Source organism: Staurois parvus, unplaced genomic scaffold (genome assembly GCF_062004578.1).
Source record: "Staurois parvus isolate SC_StPar_1 unplaced genomic scaffold, SC_StPar_1.0 ptg000154l, whole genome shotgun sequence".
In the NCBI taxonomy this organism is placed as follows: Eukaryota; Metazoa; Chordata; class Amphibia; order Anura; family Ranidae; genus Staurois; species Staurois parvus.
Genome location: NW_028317950.1, coordinates 4,669,096 through 4,690,039, shown reverse-complemented (window position 1 = coordinate 4,690,039; position 20,944 = coordinate 4,669,096). Strand labels below are relative to the sequence as shown.

The 20,944-nt window shown below is 46.0% G+C and overlaps 1 protein-coding gene across 1 annotated transcript in view; it reads right to left on the bottom strand.

Annotated features, from left to right (window-relative positions):
- The window catches only part of ABCD1 (ATP binding cassette subfamily D member 1), a 121,001-nt gene that overhangs the window by 8,932 nt on the left and 91,125 nt on the right, over positions 1–20,944 (bottom strand). The window contains exons 7-9 of the mRNA XM_089674945.1: positions 17,711–17,856; positions 10,199–10,283; positions 1,856–1,981 (exon numbers count right to left, since the gene is read on the bottom strand). Coding sequence (XP_089531071.1) covers positions 1,856–1,981; positions 10,199–10,283; positions 17,711–17,856 — 357 coding nt within the window. The remainder of the gene's footprint in view (positions 1–1,855; positions 1,982–10,198; positions 10,284–17,710; positions 17,857–20,944) is intronic.

Below are 20,944 nucleotides of genomic sequence, written 5' to 3'. Positions count from 1 at the left end.
TCTACAAAACAGTTCTATTTTGGTTTCATCTGACCATATGACATTCTCCCAATCCTCTTCTGGATCATCCAAATGCTCTCTAGCAAACTTCAGACGGGCCCCGGCATGTACTGGCTTAAGCAGGGGGACACATCTGGCACTGCAGGATCTGAGTCCCTGGCGGCGTAGTGTGTTACTGATGGTAGCCTTTGTTACGTTGGTCCCAGCTCTCTGCAGGTCATTCACTAGGTCCCTCCGTGTGGTCCCGGGATTTTTGCTCACCGTTCTTGTGATCATTTTGACCCCACGGGGTGAGATCTTGCGTGGAGCCCCAGATCGAGGGAGATAATCAGAGGTCTTGTATGTCTTCCATTTTCTAATTATAGCTCCCACAGTTGATTTGTTCACACCAAGCTGCTTGCCTATTGCAGATTCAGTCTTCCCAGCCTGGTGTAGGTCTATAATTTTGTTTCTGGTGTCCTTCGACAGCTCTTTGGTCTTCACCATAGTGGAGTTTGGAGTATGACTCTTTGAGGTTGTGGACAGGTGTCTTTTATACTGATAACAAGTTCAAACAGGTGCCATTGATACAGGTAATGAGTGCAGGATAGAGGAGCCTCTTAAAGAAGAAGGTACAGGTCTGTGAGAGACAGAAATCTTGCTTGTTTGTAGGTGACCAAATACTTATTTTCCACCATAATTTGCAAATAAATTCTTTCCAAATCAGCCAATGTGATTGTCTGGATTTGTTTTCTCATTTTGTCTCTCATAGTTGAGGTCTACCTATGATGCCAATTACAGGCCTCTCTCATCTTTTTAAGTGGGAGAACTTGCACAATTGGTGGGTGACTAAATACTTTTTTGCCCCACTGTATATATACACATATATACACACACAAACACACACAAACATATACATACATACATACACACACTTAAGAGTTCCCTTCACTGGAACTAGGGGGCCAAGCTCAACCTCTGAAAAACATCCCCACACCATAATCCACCCTCCACCAAACTTTACACTTATCACAATGCAGTCAGGCAAGTACTGTTCTCCTGGCAACCGCCAAACCCAGACACATTCAACGGATTGCCAGACACAGACAAAGAAGCGTGATTCGCCACTCTATAGAACATGTCTCCATTGCTCTAGAGTCCAGTGGCGGCGTGCTTTACACCACGGCATCCGCCGCTTTGCATTGCACTTGGTGATGTAAGGCTTGGATGCAGCTGCTCAGCCATGGAAACCCATTCCATGAAGCTCTCTATGCACTGTTGTTGTGTTAATCTGAAGGCCACACCAAGTTTGGAGGTCTTTAGCTATTGACTCTGCAGACAGAAGGCGACTTCTGCGCACTGTGCACTTCAGCATGCGCTGACCCCGCTCGGTCATGTGACATGGCCTACCACTTGGTGGCCGAGTTGCTGTTGTTCCCAGTTGCTTCCATTTTGTTATAATCCCACGAACAGTTGACAGTGGAATATTTAGTAGCAAGGAAATGTCACGGATGGACTCATATCAACCTATCACGGGACCACACTTGAATTCACTGAGCTCCTGAGAGCGACCCATTCTTTCACCAATGTTTGTAGAAGCAGTCTGCATGACTAGGTGATGATTTTATACACCTGTAGCCATGGAGGGGATTGGAACACCTGAATCCAATGATTTGGAGGGCGGGGCCAATACTTCTGGCAGTATAGTGTGTGTGTGTGTGTATATATACATTGATATATATATATATCAATCACATACTGTATGTGGATAGCAATTTCTTCCAATATAAACCAGACAGGAGTGACCGTCCTAGAATACGGGTGCTTTTGCCGGTGTAGAACAACAGATTTATATCCAAATTGTCAATAAGCTTACCAAAGAGAAGGTCTGTGAGTTATAGACAGCAAAGCAATTCCAGCATCCTTTGCAGCTTGGAAAATCTTGCCCTCCACATCAATGCTTACAGCACTTGTGCACTCGTCCAGCAGGGCGTATTTTGGTCTGGGGATTAAATAACCGGATTGTTAGAAAGAGTTCTTATCAGAGATGACATCCCATTGACGGCTGACTACTGTACTTGACCCGTTAAGATTGCTGACTTATTCACTACAGGCACTTCAGGTTAAGAAGTACAATGAACCGCTTTTTAAGTCAATTCTAAGACCTGATCATATGATAGTATAGTGATCTTTTTCAATCATGCAAAATAAAAAAAAAGAAGAAAGAAAAACCCTATTATATAAATGTCAGACTTATACACAAATCAACAGGACATGTCAGAATGAAAGGAGAAGTACAGCCAAAGCTTGTTTGGCTATACTTCTCCTATGGATCCCAGGAGTGCATCTCCCTCTGGACTTCTGTGTCCCGTTTTCAGCTGAAAGCAGACTTTAGATGGGTTGGGATCCACCCAGGAACGTGGACTGGCACCTGGCTCAGCCTCTCTGCGATCCGCTGAGAGCCTGGGCCAGCCGCTCCCACCCCATCCACAGCCCAACCCAGTACTGGGTCTCTCTGCTCAGAGTGGTAGGGAGAATTGAGCGATCAGCGGTGTCTGATTACTAAGTTCTCACCCTTAGAACCGGCGGGAGACAGATGCAGCATTGGATTGATCCGACTAGGTAAGCATAATTTAAAAAAATTCTCAAACTTCTCTTTTAATAAAGCTCATGTTTTTTTAAAGTATCTCTCGCTGTCATTGTGACGATCCCAGGATCGCTGCCACCAATATGTGACGATCCCACGATCGCTGCCAACAATATGTGGCGAACACGGCGTCAGATCCCAGCCCTTCTCACCAAACTTGTGACCGAAGGACTAGCCAATCTAAAACCGCGATGTCACATGCGTAACAATGCCAAACCCAGCTGCACCCTGCACAACGATTTTCCAGCTAATTTGACCACAATCTATGTACCAGCAGCCTGAGCGATTGTTACTGGGTCAGGTGAATTAACCCTTCACACTGCCACCACCTCCTTTTTGTACAGAAAAAGGGGAAACTCGGCAATATCAGCTATAATGCTTAAGATAATCGTCTGTATAACACGGTCACCGCAGGCCGGTTATAGAGAGGGTTAAACAAACACAGTAGTGCTCTTTTAGAGGCAAGAATTCGTAAATTGCAATAAAGAGCTATAGAAACAGTTCAACACTTTCAGAAGGAAAGATTTATTACTAAAAGGTCAAACGGGTGCAAAAAAAATATTTACAGAAAAAAGATGTAACCAATATATATATAAATATAGAGAGAACAACAGCACAGCAAAGAGGTAACAGAAAGAAGGTTAAAGAGTTAAAGTACTTGCCAAAGTCCTGGGTTAGCAGATCAAGTTTCAGAGCGAAAGGGCTGTCTCCCAAGCTGGTTCTGATGTTAAACGGGAGAATTCTTCAACTTAACTCTCTTAGGCCTGACAACCCATTTTGTAGTTCCCCGACAGGGGGTGATTCTAAAGTCAAGGACCAATACCCCATTTAGGGAGGGATCGTCTGGGCGTGGACCTAAACTAGAGCCAAAATCTCCTATAGTTCATATTTTGGCTCATAACGTTCCCTATGCACAAGTGACATTCCACCCGCGTGTAGATTATTATGCAGATGCCTCTGAGGAGCGGATAGACATGAAATATGAAATACATATTTGAAGGGTTCCAGAGATGTAATTTTCTGCTTTCCTATGTATTCCAGTCAGGGAGTGTGACCTACCAAACTGTTTGTCTCCTCGTGGCCAATCTGAAGATATGCCTGGTTTTTATGTAAGTTTCTCATATTCCAAGATATGAGACATAGGGGAAAATTGGATTTTAAAAGTGTTATCTGGTTTTTTGCTTCTCTGGAATGCCTTGAACTCCTGGGAAGGCTTGCATTATCTCTTATGAGGTGCTATATGGCACAGCTCTCTCAGACAACCAGGCACCTCGCTCAGAGAGGTGTTTTATAGCTCTGGGCTCCTGCTGTGCCCTGGCCTGTGACACTCCTAACAAACATATGTCCCTGTGGATTAGCAGAGAGGGAGGGGGAGAATGAGGGGAGAACATGGAGAATTCTTGACAAAATGGAGGGTTGCGTCAGTCTCTGGGTGTACAATTGCGACAGTCATGAATACCAGACTCTGCTTGAGTGCTGTTTTGTGATCCTATGCTTGGCTACCAGGAGCATTACTGGTGTTTCCTGTCACTGGAGATTGCAAAGGGTCTGTTGTTTACAATCAGACAGCCCCTGTCTGGTAGACATGAACTGAGTTAAAGCTGGTAGACAAGTATCTGGTGCACAAATAGATTTCGATCAATTCCTTTATCCATGACTACTATATTCAGCAGTCATTGATCCGGCAGCTGCAGAATAGGGATGATCTGGATCCTAGTCCCAACCCACTTGAGCGATCCTGCCAGGAAACTGTCATGGCGCACTGATAATCAGAAAACCTTAAGTGGGGGAGGTATTTCCTAACCCCACAGAAGCACATACTGTATACTTACCCCTTGGATACATGGTGCTGTGGAGTGGGGAATGCCTTGGTCGGTTATGATTTGTTCCTGCAGGATCGATAAGTTGGGTTGGGACTAGAATCTGAACATGCCTGACCTCATTCCTATTGCTAAATATATGGTAGGGACTGCATCTGACTGGAAAATTTTCCGATCGACTCCTTCTGCTCCTTTGACTGATTTTTGTGGAATGGGTGATGACAGGACCACCCCGAGCCAGATAAACTTCAGGTGATTCAGCAAATTTGTAGCCGTGTGGCCCCTTAAGACCCCAGTCACACTGGGTGTGACTTGGCATGTGGTGTGCATGCCATACGACTTGCAAATCGCATGGCAAGTCGCACCCTATTGAACGCAATTACAGTGGTTTCTAAAGTAGTGCATACACTACATTTGTTGTGATTTGCATAGACATCTGTGTCAGATGTCTTGCAAATGACACCTCAAATTGGCATGTCACCCGACTTTGAAATCGTGTGACTTCACTGAAAGTCGCACAATTTCAAAGTTGGGATTGGTGTGACCGGGGTGTTACAGAAGCAGCAAGGAACAATAACAGACTTCATGTATAATGAACACATGGCTGACCTTATGTACATATATAATTACAAAACAAATGTAGAGAAAAAGATGTTAAAAACCATTTAGACCTTTGAGCAGTTCTCTGGAAAAGGATTTAAGAGATCACAGTTCTGAAAATTCAAAACAGTTCCGTAGAGCACATTAACACTACGGCGCTGCAGTGCATAGTGTTGTAAAATGGGCAGCACAGTGGCTAAATGGTTAGCGCTTCCACCTGGCAGTACTCGGGTCATTGGTTCGTATCCCAACCACAGCACCACCTGCCTGGAATTTGCATGTTCTCCCTGTGCCTGCGTGGGTTTCCTCCGGGTACTCCGGTTTTCTCCCACACTCCAAAGACATGCTGGTAGGTGAATTGGCTCCTGTCTAAATTGCCCTAGTATGTGTATGTATGAATGTACGTTAGGGACCTTAGATTGTACGCCCCTTGAGGGTTAGGGACTGATGTGAATGTACAATATATGTAAAGCGCTGCGTAAATTGACGGCGCTATATAAGTACCTGTAATAAATAAATAAATAATAATTCCGGCTGCTGTTTCTACAGCTCAGTATACAAATGATATATATAATATAATTTATTTATTCATTCTGTGCTACATGCCAAAGAGTTTGCATTTCTGTCTATCCAGTCCTGTGATTTAGCTGTGTTTTGGCAGAGCAGGAGACCTGATGTTTTTTCTGCTACAGTTAATTAACACTGACAGGTCTTGTCCCTCCCCCAGCCTGTGATTGGGCAGTAAAAAGATAGAGCAGCAGACAGATGAGTACATTTCTCTGCCTCTCAGGTCTCTCCTACTCTCAGCATGCTGGCACATTTACATTGCATCACAGCTGGCTGTTTTTTTGTCAAATTCAGATACTTACACTACCAGCATTTAAAAAAAATAAATAAAAAAATCCATTTGAATGCATGTAGCCTCTTGGAACCCAAGTAAGAAATACATGTGGTGGCAAAGAGGGTGTTTTTCAACGCCTACACATGTGTCAATAGCTGGCAGCTGTCAAAGACACCTCTTGCTTTGTTGTAATGATCAGCAGCTGGTGGGACCGCCTCCTGATCATGTGCCCAATCACTGTCGTCACGTAATCTACCAATCCTTCCTGTCCCTGGTGTAAAGTCTCTGTTAAAGCGACGCTGGGGCAGGGTGGGAAGGGGTTAATGAATTAATCCTATTTATTTATTTTTTTTATTAATAGTGAATACAGAGCTGCTATTGTCTATGTTATATCTACTTGAAGTTCAGCTTTAAACAGACTCATTAAAAAGACAGTGACGTAGACTGTTATACATGTTTTTGTAGGTCTATATAGAAGATGCACTATAAAGCATGATTTGTTTGATTCTCTGCTTTCATTATTTATTTCAATTCAGTGTGCGAAGATCTCCTGTCCTCAACCTGAGCACAGTCAGCATCAGCGAGAGGCCCTGCCGACAGCCGGGATCACAAGAGACTCAGGACTTGATTCATGTCTGGTGTAGTGGCTGCAGCTCTCTGCATGATAATGACCTCCATTCACTGATCATTCTCCGGTCTTATGCAGGCCATAGATGGGTCGAAAATCGGCCGATTTTGCACCGTTAGTGGGTTAATTGGTCGGCCGTTTTTCGGGGTTTTGGCACATTTTTTTTATCGGTAAAGTTGGAAAAAAATCGGCTGATTTTGCCGATCGGCTGATTTTCCCGGCAATGATGAACAAATCGGCCGATCGTTTTACCAACAAAAAATCTGCGCATGAGCCGTGACCTGCAAGAAGAAGGAAAAGAAGAATAAAAAGAAGAATAAAAAGAAGAAAAAGATGAAGAAAAAAAGAAGAAGAAGAATAAGAAGAAGAAAAAGAACAAGAAGAATTCCAGTCCGCTATTATATTTTATATGAAAAGTCTTGCAGTTGCAACAATGTATCTATTTGTATCCGAATAAAACCATCTGTATCCGAAATGGATACAAATGGATACATTGTTGCAACCGCAATACTTTTTCATGTAAAATATAATAGCGGAGCTCTCTGCAAGGGACAGAAGTAATTAAATGCCGGTCGTAGACGGGACGAAAATCAGCCAATTTTTGTTACCGTTGGTGGTGACATAGGCCAATCAAACAACCGATTTACTTTTTTTTATTTATAAAAAAATGGCCGGTTTTCAACCCGTCTATGGCCTGCATTAGGGCCAGTTCACGCCAAATGCAGTCCAGTGCGTTTTGTTTTTTTTCTGCATCAAAAATGCATGGATAGCAGGTTATATGGCTTCCAATGGCATAGCTCAAACCAGTGCAGTCAGTTCCAGAAAAAAAAAAAAAAAAAGTAGAGCATGCTGCATTTTTTTTACTCTGAACTGTATTGGAACGCGGTAAAACACATCGAAAAGGCACCGGAACACACATGTCCTTATTTAAGGTGAAGAAAAAAAAAAGAGGGGGAAAAATGTGGAATGCATCAAAAACACATCTAGTGTGCAGGGGCCCTCAGAGACACCGTGAGCCTATTAGACACACTGATAACTCCTAAAGCCCTGATGAAAGGAATTGTTGGCCCCCAAAACACATTGCCTGCCTTATGTTTTATCTTTGTCTACTACGGAACCAATAAAATACTTCTGGACTCTTAAATGTTTGTTTGGGGCTCCTCCTGGTGTATTTAGTCCCCGGTCACACCCATCCGACTTTGAAACCGTGCAACTCCTAGTGAAGTCACACGATTTCAAAATCAGATGTCATTCCGACTTGTAGTGCGACTTGCAAGACATCTGTAGTTTGCAAGACACAGATGTCTATGCAAGTCGCACCTGAAGTAGTGCATGCAATACTTGAGAAATCGGTGCGGCTCCGACCAAGTCAGAATCGCACTGATATGACCGTTTTAACTGCTGACAAAGAGGGTGCGACTTGCCATTCGATTTGAACCTTAAATAACATGGCAAGTCGCACCCACTGTGACTTCGACTTCTCAATCTGGGTGACCCCTGTCCCTGGTGGGCCCCAGTTTTGTAGAAAGCTGCTGAATCCAAAGCCATTGGGCTCAACCAAGGAGCCCTTTTTCTACTAGGCTGAGAATTTATATCCTGAGCCTTCCCCCCTTCTTTCTTAGGATTCCTGCTGATAATGACAGTGTTGAGGGGTTACATGGTGGGGAATTTGTAATTAAAGCTGGCCGTAGATGTAGCGATTTTCTTTCCTGGTTTTGCATTTCTGTCTATCCAGTCCTGTGATTTACTGAGCTCTGCAAGATGTGTTTGGCAGGGCAGGAGACAGGATTTTTTATACTACAATTAAGTAACACTGACAGGTCTTGGCCAACCCCACTGGGAGAACACAGTGATTACTGCAAGTGGCTAGAATAGCATGTGAAATCCAGCAGACTGGTTGTACCCAAGTTGATCGATCAACTGGGGCACATTCAACCTGCCCATATGGCAGGTTCAGATCTCGGCCAGTTCCTGCTGAACTGAGAGAATCTAACCATCTATGGCTTGCTTAAGAAGAATCCAACTCATTCACTCCCTTATTATATCACAACTTGATTACTGTAACTCCCTCCTCACCGGCTTACCTCATCACAGACTATCCCCGCTTCAGTCTATCCTGAATTCTGCGGCCAGACTCATCCACCTTACTAACCACTCCATATCCGTCACCCCCCTTTGCCAATCCCTCCACTGGCTTCCGATTGCCCAACGCATTAAATTCAAATTACTAACATTGACGTACAAAGATGTTCATAACACTGCCCCAAACTACATCACCGACCTGATATCCATATACCACCCAAAACGTACTCTCCGCTCCTCACAAGACCTCCTATTCTCTAGTTTCCTGGTCTCCTCCTCCCATGCCCGTCTTCAGGACTTCTCCAGAGCTTCCCCCATCCTCTGGAACTCATTACCCCAATCCATCAGACTGTCACCTACCCTCCTCACCTTTAGGTGCACCCTGAAAACCCATCTCTTCAGGGAAGCCTACCCTGCCCTCACCTAATTACCGATCTCCTCCACTCCATCCCCCACAGCCACCTCCTCCTGTACCACTATCTCCTCCCTCCTAGTATATAAGCTCCAAGGAGCAGGGCCCTCGAACCCCTCGTGTATCGCATTGTATTGTTACTGTACTGTCTCGTGTATTGTCTCCCATTGTAATGTACAGCGCTGAGCAAACTGTTGGCGCTATATAAATACTGTATAATAATAATAACAGCCGGAGAAATGTCAGGTTCCAACTAACTTTGCAGGGCTCGTAATTTAAAAAAGAAAAGTGATACAAGTATGGATCATTTTTGCTTTCAGAAAAGCATTTTTTAAACATCTGCATAGCGAGGTAGAGATTTCATATTTAAATTAGTTCAAGGGACAAAGACTACCATATCTAGCATCTGCAAGTTTTTTGATTTTGCAACTGCAGGATGTCGGGTGGGAGGGTGATGACAGGGCCCCCCATTAAGCAAATCTCAAACGGTGTATAGGCAGCTTTACTTCAATGGTAAATATTGAGTTACTCCTGCGCTGCCACTTCCCTATTACCACAATCACCTTATGTTTACTAGGGAGCTGCTGCAAACAGCAAATGAAATAATGAATAAAGGTTGCACTGCACTCTAAATCTCACCAACAATCTACAGTATAAAGAATATTCAAATCACTTCTATCCCTCAATTGTTTCTCACTAACTTCCGGTTTTGATTACAGACCAGAAAAGTGTGGTCACCTTGCTCCGCCCGACGTGTTGCATCATGGGTCACATGATTTCTTCAGGTGATTCACTTTATGTTATATTAAAACGTAAATACCTTAACTATTTCTACCCATGTCATTGCACAAAAAAGTTATTTCATATATATATATTTTTTGTTTTAATAATTTAAATTTGTTTTTCACTGTATTGGATGCACCAAGGAATGTTTTGTTTGAATATTGGTTTGACAGCATGGGAGTTTTGACATCACTGATCATTTTTTTTTAATTTGGGTGGTTTGAATATTATAGATTGTTGATGAGACTTAGAGACGGAGCAGCACAATACTTACTATTTATTATTTCATTTACTTTGATGCTGTTGCTTTTCAGCTAACAAATTCACAGCAATTTCAATTTTATGCATTTGTGTAATGGGCAGATTTTTGGGGGTTAATCAGAAGTACGAAAAAAAAGACACTAACTTGTGATAAAACATGCGGGCCATTCCTACTCGCTGCTTCTCACCCCCGGAGAGAACGTCTTTCCAGTCACTCACCGAGGCCCAACCTAGAAATAAACACAAGACGGTCAGCAGAGAACCCCAGGAATTCAGGTTATAGTCACATTTATGGCCTTTTATGCCAGTGCAGCTGTTATTTCAAGACACAGAACTTAATTCTGAATGTCGATGCAGCTTAGAAGGAAGTCAGAAGAACCTCAAACTGATCTGAAATGCAACCAGAGGGCCCCTGACAGCACACTGCATATGTTCACACTGGCCCTTACCTAGTTGACATGATGACATCACCAGTATTCTCAGCATCCCTTTACTGGGAGAGCAGGGTGCCATGATGATGCCTCTTCGGGGGACGGGTCCACGGTGCCTCCCTAAGGGACGGGTCCACGGTGCCTCCCTAGGGGACGGGTCCACGGTGCCTCCCTAGGGTATAGGATTTTTTTTTTTCCTTTTCTGGTTTAACTGGATGGACTTGTGTCTTTTTTCAGCCACACTGACTATGTATCTATGTGTATATACTTATGCAATCTTGTAGTGGAGCAAGCACAGCATCAAGGGTAATGAGTCGTGAGACATTCCTTCACTTGCTTTGGCCAGTGGCTAGGCACCAGTGGATGGCATCATTCACCAGGTAGGATGCCCCATGCTGCCATGGCGTTGCTTGATAGGAACATCACATGCTGACTCTACCCACTTTCATCCATCCATCATTGGAGACCATTGATCTCCAAACTTTGGCTGGCCATACATTATACAATTTTCTTGAGAATTGTGCTTTTGATTTAACAAAAACCATATAATATGAGGTCAAACCTAAACAACACTTTCAATTGTAACCAAGTAGGCAGGCTCTTGCACTACATAGTTGAAGGTAAATCTAAAGGGAATTGGGCAGAAATTGGACAGAAAATTGTATAGTGTATGGCCAGCCTATTTAAACATAGGGCCAGATTACTGTCCTTCAGACTTTTGAGGAGCTGGATGTGGTCAGTGGGGGTAGAATATGCCCTGGCATCAGTGGGAGTAAACAATGCCTCGGCTTGGTGGTCAATGGGAGCAAAAAACAAACAAGCAAAAAAACTACATAGCACCTGTTGTCAGTAGGGGGAATAGCTCCCTTTCCCTGGTGTCAGCGGGGAGGAAACGGTGACCCGTCGTTGGTGTCAGCGGGGAGGAAACGGTGACCCGTCGTTGGTGTCAGCGGGGAGGAAACGGTGACCCGTCGTTGGTGTCAGCGGGGAGGAAACGGTGACCCGTCGTTGGTGTCAGCGGGGAGGAAACGGTGACCCGTCGTTGGTGTCAGCGGGGAGGAAACGGTGACCCGTCGTTGGTGTCAGCGGGGAGGAAACGGTGACCCGTCGTTGGTGTCAGCGGGGAGGAAACGGTGACCCGTCGTTGGTGTCAGCGGGGAGGAAACGGTGACCCGTCGTTGGTGTCAGCGGGGAGGAAACGGTGACCCGTCGTTGGTGTCAGCGGGGAGGAAACGGTGACCCGTCGTTGGTGTCAGCGGGGAGGAAACGGTGACCCGTCGTTGGTGTCAGCGGGGAGGAAACGGTGACCCGTCGTTGGTGTCAGCGGGGAGGAAACGGTGACCCGTCGTTGGTGTCAGCGGGGAGGAAACGGTGACCCGTCGTTGGTGTCAGCGGGGAGGAAACGGTGACCCGTCGTTGGTGTCAGCGGGGAGGAAACGGTGACCCGTCGTTGGTGTCAGCGGGGAGGAAACGGTGACCCGTCGTTGGTGTCAGCGGGGAGGAAACGGTGACCCGTCGTTGGTGTCAGCGGGGAGGAAACGGTGACCCGTCGTTGGTGTCAGCGGGGAGGAAACGGTGACCCGTCGTTGGTGTCAGCGGGGAGGAAACGGTGACCCGTCGTTGGTGTCAGCGGGGAGGAAACGGTGACCCGTCGTTGGTGTCAGCGGGGAGGAATGGTGACCCGTCGTTGGTGTCAGCGGGGAGGAATGGTGACCCGTCGTTGGTGTCAGCGGGGAGGAATGGTGACCCATCGTTGGTGTCAGTGGGAGGAATGGTGACCCATCGTTGATGTCAGTGGGAGGAATGGTGACCCATCGTTGGTGTGGAGGAATGGTGACCCATTGTTGACCACTGATCTGTTCCATTCAATGGTACCCAGTCACAGGCCATGACAGGTGGAGGAGCAGCTTCAGAACTTGTTACCCTGGTTGCTGTGCTTGCTCCACAGGTAATGTTCCATAAAGTAGATGTGAACACTAAAGCCTGCCACGCATAACTCTATTTTCATTCATTCAGCCTGTGGGCTAAATGAGAGAAATCAATTGATTCCCCAATTCATGTTAACAGTGTGGATGGCTTTTGTATTCAGACAGCTGCGGCACCCTAGGATTCCGGAGTACAAGAGTGCTGCCAAACTACAACTGTATCTGATGGGTGGGATGCATCACTGTTTAGCTGCTAATTTTGCACCCAGGTTATCTGATTTTTAAGTCAGCTTTTGTCAACCTAGGTGAGGTTTGCGGGGTCATCCACAGCTTAAAGTGGAACTAAAGTCTTAAAAAAAACTCAAAAAACAAGACAACGAGCAGGCAGTGCAATAAAATAAACCTACCTGTCTGCTCATAGTCTTCTGTAGGATGTACAGATCCTGTGTGCTGGGAGGACTGCGCTTCTGCACATCCTCAGGAGTGGAGTCATCCTGGACCAGCCAATGAAAATGGCCAATGACCAGTACCCAGAAAGGGAGAAGATGCTGGTGCCAGAGAGGGACCTTGTGAGTGTCAGACCACTGAAACAGTGGTAAGTATTGTGGGTTTTAAATGGTCCTTAACTATACACACTCGAAATTGCTTCTATGTTGAGATCTGCACCAGAGCAGTTTGTCAAGAACGTTACATGTTTTATTTTGTTAACTGTTCAATAAAATTACATGTATTACTGACGGAAATCCTGCGCTGCTGTTCCTTTGTTTCTTCTAACCAGGACACAGGAGAGAGTGTTGTCACCCTATGAGGAGGGAAGGTCCTTCATGGCAGGACCACCAGCTAATATTTTAATGAACACTAGAAATGTAAATGGATTTTAAATGACATTTATTAATATTATAAAGCTTATGTGAAAACGTAGTGATTTGGTTTACATGTGGTTTACACAACGGGGTGTTGTGCTGTTCTGTTCTCATCTCTGGTACATACAGCACATTGCACTGGTAATGCTGAGTCCGGGACCCTGAGCACCAACAGTGTTCTTTCCTGATGTGGCCGTAAGAAGATTGAATCCCTTATATAACCACAAGGCTGGAATATGGACAGGCGGCCGAGGTTAAGAAGATGATAGCGGTATTCAAGGCTAGATTAGAAAGGATCATGTATAATCCCCACTCTGCTCACGTGGGGACAGTAAACCTCAACGATCCAAACACAGTCATGTGCAAATGTATTCACTTTTTTTATTTCATCTCCAGCCAATTCCACCCTTGTGTGACCATAGTTTATATACTGCTCAGAAAAATTAAAAGGAACTCTTTGAAAACACATCAGATTTCAATGTGGAAAAATCTCATGCAGGATATCTATACTGGCATGGACGGGGCAATGTCTTAGGAATGTAAGGATGCCCCATAGCTTGATGGAAATGAAAATGATCGACCTACAGAGGACGGAATTCAAAGACACCCCGAAAGTCAAAGTGAAAAAATAATGCAGAAGGCTAGTCCATTTTGCTGAAATTTCACTGCAGCAACTCAGATTGGTCCTCAGTAGTTTGTATGGCCCCCGCATGTTTATATGCATGCCTGACAACGTCGTGGCATGCTCCTAATGAGATGACGGATGGTGTCCTGGGGTGTTTCCTCCCAGATCTGGACCAGGGCATCACTGAGCTCCTAGACAGTCTGAGGTGCACTCTGGCGGTGTCGGATGGACAGAAACATGATATCCCAGAGGTGTTCTATTGGATTTAGGTCAGGTGAGCGTGGGGGCCATTCAATTGTATCAATTCCTTCATACTTCAGGAACTCCTAGCATACTCTCACAACATGAGACCGGGCATTGTCGTGCACCAGTGGGAACCCAGGGCCCACTGCACCAGCTTAGCATCCCTCCATGGATATGCCTCCTCAGACCATCACTGACCCACCACCAAAACGGTCATGCTGAACGATGTTAGACAGCATAACGTTCTCACGGCTTCTCCAGACCCTTTCACGTCTGTCACATGTGCTCAGGGTGAATCTGTTCTCATCTGTGAAAAGCACAGGGTGCCAGTGGTGGACCTGCCAATTCTGGTGTTCAATGGAAAATGCCAATCCCGCTCTATGGTGCTGTGCACAGGGCCCACTAGAGGACATCAGACCCTCAGTCCACCCTCATGATGTCTGTTTCTGATTGTTTGGTCAGAGACATTCACACCAGTATCCTGCTGGAGGTCATTTTGTAGGCTCTGGCAGTGCTCATCCTGTTCCTCCTTGCCCAAAGGAGCAGATACCGGTCCTGCTGATGGGTTAAGGACTTTCTATACTCCTGTCCAGCTCTCCTAGAGTAACTACCTGTCTCCTGGAATTTCCTCCATGCTCTTGAGACTGTGCTGGGAGACATAGCAAACCTTTTGACAATGGCACATATTGATGTGCCATCCTCGAGGAGTTGGACTGCCTACGCGACCTCTGTAGGGTCCAGGTATCGCCTCATGCTACCAGTAGTGACAATGACCCAGCCAAATGCAAAACTAGTGAAAAACAATCAGAAAAGATGAGTACGGAAAAAAAGGTCAGTGGCCTCCACCTGTAAAACTATTCCTGTTTTGGGGGTCGTCTCATTGTTGCCGATCTAGTGCACCTGTGGTTTATTTCATTAACACCAAAGCAGCTGAAACTGATCAACAACCACCTCTGCGACTAACCTGTCCAGATCAATATCCCAGGAGTTTGACTTGATGCTACACTCTGATTAAAAAGTGTTCCTCAATTCTTTTGAGCAGTGTATATATCGGAAGCTGGCCATACATATAGATAATATGATGCCAAGCTGATTTCCATTCAGGAGAAGTTGGCCAGCTCTTTGGAGAAATTGGCTTTGGTCTGGTCATTGTATGGTGGGAAACTCTTGGCATTGCCATCATACAGATCCGTTTTCCATAAATTATCCACCTGTAACCTAATTGTCCATATTCCCCATTCCTACTATGCATCCAGTGGTGGCTATACGATTCAATAAATAAATGATTGCCTCCTTCCATAAATGATCGCCTCCTTTTCTGATTGACCTCTCCCAATATAAATAAGCAATCTACAGTTGACATTCCATTCATGCAGTATAACGCACATGGGTAAATGGATGTACATAGTTAAAGACTTTTAAAATCCTGTACTTACCAGTGACTGGGGTCCAGTGCTGCCGTCCTGCAGCTGGTTTTTATTACCGCTGCAGGTCCCAGTCCCGCCACCTTTGATATAAGAGCTGGCTGTGGCTTCCTGGGGAACTGGTGAACATGCGCGAGATCATGCAGTACTTTGAAAATGGTTCTACAGCCTCCTGGGACATGTGATCTGCCCCAAAAGGCTGCGGGAGGGAGGGGATGGGGCAAAGAATGGCGAAAATTGAGGAAGTGGGAGTGGGTACCCCCACAATGCCCCCCAGTCCCCTGAAGTGCCCCCTAGCATGCTGCAGAGCCTCCTGCCCCCACATTGCCCTCTACTGTGTCCTACAGTGCCCCCCAGACCCCTGAAGTGCCCCTAGCTTGCTGACGCCCCCTACAGTGTCCTACAGTGCCTCCAGTCTCCCACACTGCCTCTGCAAAAAAACCCCAGCCCCCTCCAGAAACCCATCCACTACAGGGCCACCTGTTGTAGAGTTCCCTAAAGCCTCCCAAAACCTTCAACCCCCACAATGACACCCAGATCCATCCAGAACCTTCCATAATTTCAAAACATTATATATTCCCATACTGTTATTGTACAAGTATACATTTATTTTTACTGCTGGAGCACAGGAGGGGTTGGAAGCATTTACGGGGCCCTGGTCTCATGCTGAGAAACACTGGAGTACGTTTGAATAGAATTTTTTTTTTTTAAACCAAGTTTAGTGTCACTTTAAGACCCCTTTCACACGGGCAATCCGATCAGGCAAGCCTCACAGTTTCTCAGGTGGACCTGATCAGATGGTCCACGTATCCCTATGGACCGGCAGATGTAGACGGACTAGTGTCCGTTTACACACACTAGTGCGAGAACTTCCTGCGCTAAAAATGGGGCCCTATTTAGCCAAGCAGCTGACACAAAACTCCTTTACCAAAATAAGTGAATAAGTATAAATATAAAGTGCAGAATATCCTGCATGGGTATATGTATACAGGGGTTTCAAATATGGCCGCCACGCCGGAAATGACGTCACCGCGCTCCCAGAATGGAACGCGAGGAGGATTCTGGGAGCGCAGTGACGTCATTTCCGGCGTGGCGGCCATATTTGAAACCCCTGTATACATATACCCATGCAGGATATTCATAGCATGGGGTACTGAAGGCTTGTTACAAGACGATTCTAAATGTGAGTGGGCAATTTTTATCTTATATCTACTGATTGAATAAACAGGATTACACTATGTGAGTTTTCATTTGCATATTAACTGAGGAGGAGATCGTTATTAGAGTGTAAGAGGCGAGGAAGGACCTGGCGAGTCATCTAAAGGGTGTCCTGTTGTTGAGCGAGCTGACCCTGTGGGGTCTGGGCAAGGAGGTGAGGAGCCATCACGGCCAAAGTTTGGATTCACACAGTGTGGACACGTGTGACACATGCATGAAGATTGCTAGTTTTTGATGCATTTGGACACTTTTTTTTTATTTTATATTTTATTTTTTATTATGTTTAATAGATGATTGGAGTGATTTCATTGCACTTTATTTTATCTCCAATTGCACTTTATTTTCACTTTGAAGCACATGGTTTGCACTATCTTAGTTTATGTGCATATGTGTATATGCACTATCTTTTTACATATGTTCAGTAGTGTGTATTTTATGTAGAATATTTTAGTTAAGTGTGCACTATTCTATTAATTTAATTTATTGTAATCAGTTTTTAGGGAGAGCGCTGCACTTTATATTTATACGTTTACACACACTTACCTCCTATCCGATGTTGGCAGCTAAAAACAAAAGGGAAGGGATCTCTCCCTCTCTGTCTAGGTGGATCGGGTTGTAGGGCAGTCAGGTGTAAATGGACAGCTGGTCCTTATAATCTCGGCCGCCCATAGAGCAGAGCGGGCTGTCTTTGTGTCCGATCTGCAAAAACCAAGTACCTGTCATCCTCCCACTTTGCTCAGCAGGGGATCCGAGAACAGATCCCCTGCTGAGCAAAGCAGATTCTGCCCTGTGTGAAAGGAGCCTTATAGAACAAAATAAAGCAAATCAGAGAAGTTAAGAGTTGGGGTTTGTGTACACTGTAATAAAAAAACATCCAGTAGGGGGTGAGAGATGACAGTGCAATGTGTACAGAGTATTGTATCCTCACCTCCTTCTCTCTGCACCAGGTAGTTCAGGTTCACAATATTCAGGATGGCTTCCAGGTCCTTGTCTGTGAAGTCTTTGGCCCTCATGTCATCTGCAGTGTCAGGGTAAATCACCTGATCACGGAGGGTGCCCACAGACATGTAAGGCCTGAAAAAGCAAAGCAAATGTGTTACTCAGCTTAGTAAATAGCCATTTGCTCACCAAATCTCACATCATAAAAACAGCACATTGAAAGGCAAGGGAACTAGAATCAGAAACAGACTTTTTAAAACACTTCAAAGAGATGCAACTGAATCAAACATGAATCCATCATACCCACAACAATGGCGTATTCTAGGACATCAGGCACGACATTAATGTATTGGTTAACCCTACTTGAACTATTATTATTATTATTATACAGTATTTATAAAGCGCCAATAGTTCGCTCAGCGCTGTACGTTACAAAGGGGGACAGAACACGTGACAGAATAATACCAATACAATGCAAAACATGAGGGGATCGAGGGCCCTGCTCTTTCGAGCTTACAATCTAGGAGGGAGGGGATGGTGGCACAGGAGGAGATAGCTATGGGGGATGGAGTGGTAGGAAGAGTGGAGGAGGTCGGCAAGTTAGCAGGGGGTGGGGTAGGCTTCCCTGAAGAGATGGGTTTTCAGGGTGCGCCTAAAGGAGAGGAGAGTAGGTGATAATCTGATGGGTTGGGGCAGGGAGTCCCAGAGGATGGGTGACACCCTGGAGAAGTCCTGGAGGCGGGCATGGGAGGAGGAGACAGGGAACTAGAGAGAAGGTGGTCTTGTGAGGAGCGGAGTGTGCGTGCTGGGTGGTACTTGGATATTAGGTCAGTGCTGTAGTTCGGGGCAGTGTGGTGGACGACTTTGTACGTCAGTGTTAGGATTTTGAATTTGATCCGTTGCGCAATCGGAAGCCAGTGGAGGGATTGGCAGAGGGGGGTGGCGGAGATAGAGCGGTTGGAAAGGTGAATGAGTCTGACTGCCGTATTCGACTGAAGCGGGGAAAGCCAGCGGCAAGGCAGGCCAGTGAGGAGGGAGTTGCAGTAGTCGAGTCGTGATATGATGAGGGAGTGGATGAGCTGTTTAGTGGTTTCTGGGGTTATGAACGTGCGGATTTTGGCGATGTTGCGGAGGTGGAGTCTGCACGAGTTTGTTAAAGATTGGACTTGGGGCTGGAAGGATAGGTTGGAGTCCAGAATGACACCAAGTACTCTGGCCTGCGGGGCGGGTTTGATGGTGGCGTTGTTGGACATGATGAAGAAATCATTGGGGGGTGGTGTCCGGGCTGGGGGGAAGACAAGAAACTCGGTCTTGGAGAGGTTCAGTTTAAGGAAGTGGAGCGACATCCAGTCTGATATGTCGCTCAGTAGGTGTGTGATTCGAGCAGAGACTGAGAGGGTGAGGTGGGGGGTTGAGAGATAGATTTGTGTATCGTCGGCATAGAGGTGGTAGTTGTAGCCATGAGAGTGTATGAGTTGGCCAAGGGAGGAGGTATAGATGGAGAAGAGAAGGGGCCCGAGGACGGAGCCTTGAGGGACCCCAACAGAGAGGGGGAGTGAGGGGGAGGTGGTAGCATTATAGGTAATGCTGAAAGAGCGTTGTGACAGGTAGGATGAGAGCCAGGAGAGAGCAGAATCTCTGAGGCCGAGGGAGTGTAGTTTTTTTGAGGAGGAGGGGGTGGTTGACTGTGTCGAAGGCCGCAGAGAGGTCAAGGAGTAGGAGCACTGAATAGTGGCCATTAGCTTTGGCGGTTAGCAGGTCATTTGAGAGTTTGAGTAAGGCGGTTTCGGTGGAGTGTAGGGGATGGAAGCTGGACTGTAGGGGGTCGAGGAGGTTGTTGTCGTTGAGGTGAGAGCATAGGCGGGTGTAGACTAGGCGCTCGAGGATTTTGGATGTAAATGGGAGCAGGGAGATGGGTCTGAGGTTGTTCGGGTCATTGGGGGTCCAGGGAGGGATTTTTAAGTATGGGGGTGATGTGTGCATGTTTCAGAGGGGAGGGGAAAGTGCCGGAGGAGAGGGAGAGATTAAAGATGTGGGTGAGGGAGCGTAGGATGGAGGGGGAGGGAGGTCGTAGGAGTTGTGAGGGGATAGGGTCGATGGGGCAGGTGGTGAGGCGGGCATCAGAGAGGATCTTGGAGACTTCCTCGATGGTAGTAAAATCAAAGGTGTGAAGTGTTGGGGGGGCTTCAGTATGAGGAATGAAGGGTGGGGTGGAAGTGGAGGTCAGAGCAGTGGTGGGGTCGTGGGAGAGGGGTGATGAGGGGGTAGCTGAGTGAGGGGGAACGGGGTTGGAGGGAGTTTGAGCAGCGACAAAGTCCCTGCGGGTTATGTCGAGGGAGAGGGGGGATGAGGGGGTAGCTGTGTAAGAGGGGACAGGTTGAGAGGGCATGTGAGTTGCGGCGATGTCCTTGCGAATTGTGTCAATCTTGTTTTTGAAGTGATTGGCAATCTCAAGGGCAGTGAGTGAGGTGCTGGGTGGAGGTGGAGGTGGGGGTGGCGAGAGTAGAGAGTTGAAGGTGGAGAAGAGTCGGCGAGGATTGGAGGAGAGGACCTTGATGAGGGTCAGGAAGTAGGCTTGTTTGGCTGCGTGGAGGGAGGAGGTGTAGGTGTGGAAGGCAGATTTGTAGCGGGTGAAGGCTTGTTGGGATTTGGTTTTACGCCATAGTCGCTCCAGGGCGACATGCGGCTCTGGATTATGATTCTTTCTACAGTCGTTTACATGAACCCATAGCATATCATACAGCTGTGCCCAGGTCCACAAAAAGCTGTATTTTGCCAGCAGGTAAGAACTGCAGTAGTCGTTCATACAGGAATCAAATGTAGAAAATGTTTATCTCCACTAGCACAATTTTTCCTAAAATAATTTTGGTTATAAAAACACATTAAGATCTCCTTTTTACTAATTTCACATTTATCATCATTATCACCATAACTGAATGGCTGCAGCTCATATATTGTGATCAAACATTATGCTTTAGTGGTGCGCTGCCATCTAGTGGGAAAGACATGCAGTGCAGCAGCCACAGTTTAGAAGTGGAAAATCTTTAAGGTTGAATTGCAAAAGTATAACTCTGTCAACCAATAATTTCACCTTTCATCCACTTAAGGTGGCCTTTTTTTTAAGTGCATACCCCTGTACCCCTCTGTAAAAGCCACTCAGTGGTATCTCAAATATCCCTTGGAATGATAGTGTTAACCACATGCCTACAGGGCACTTTTACCC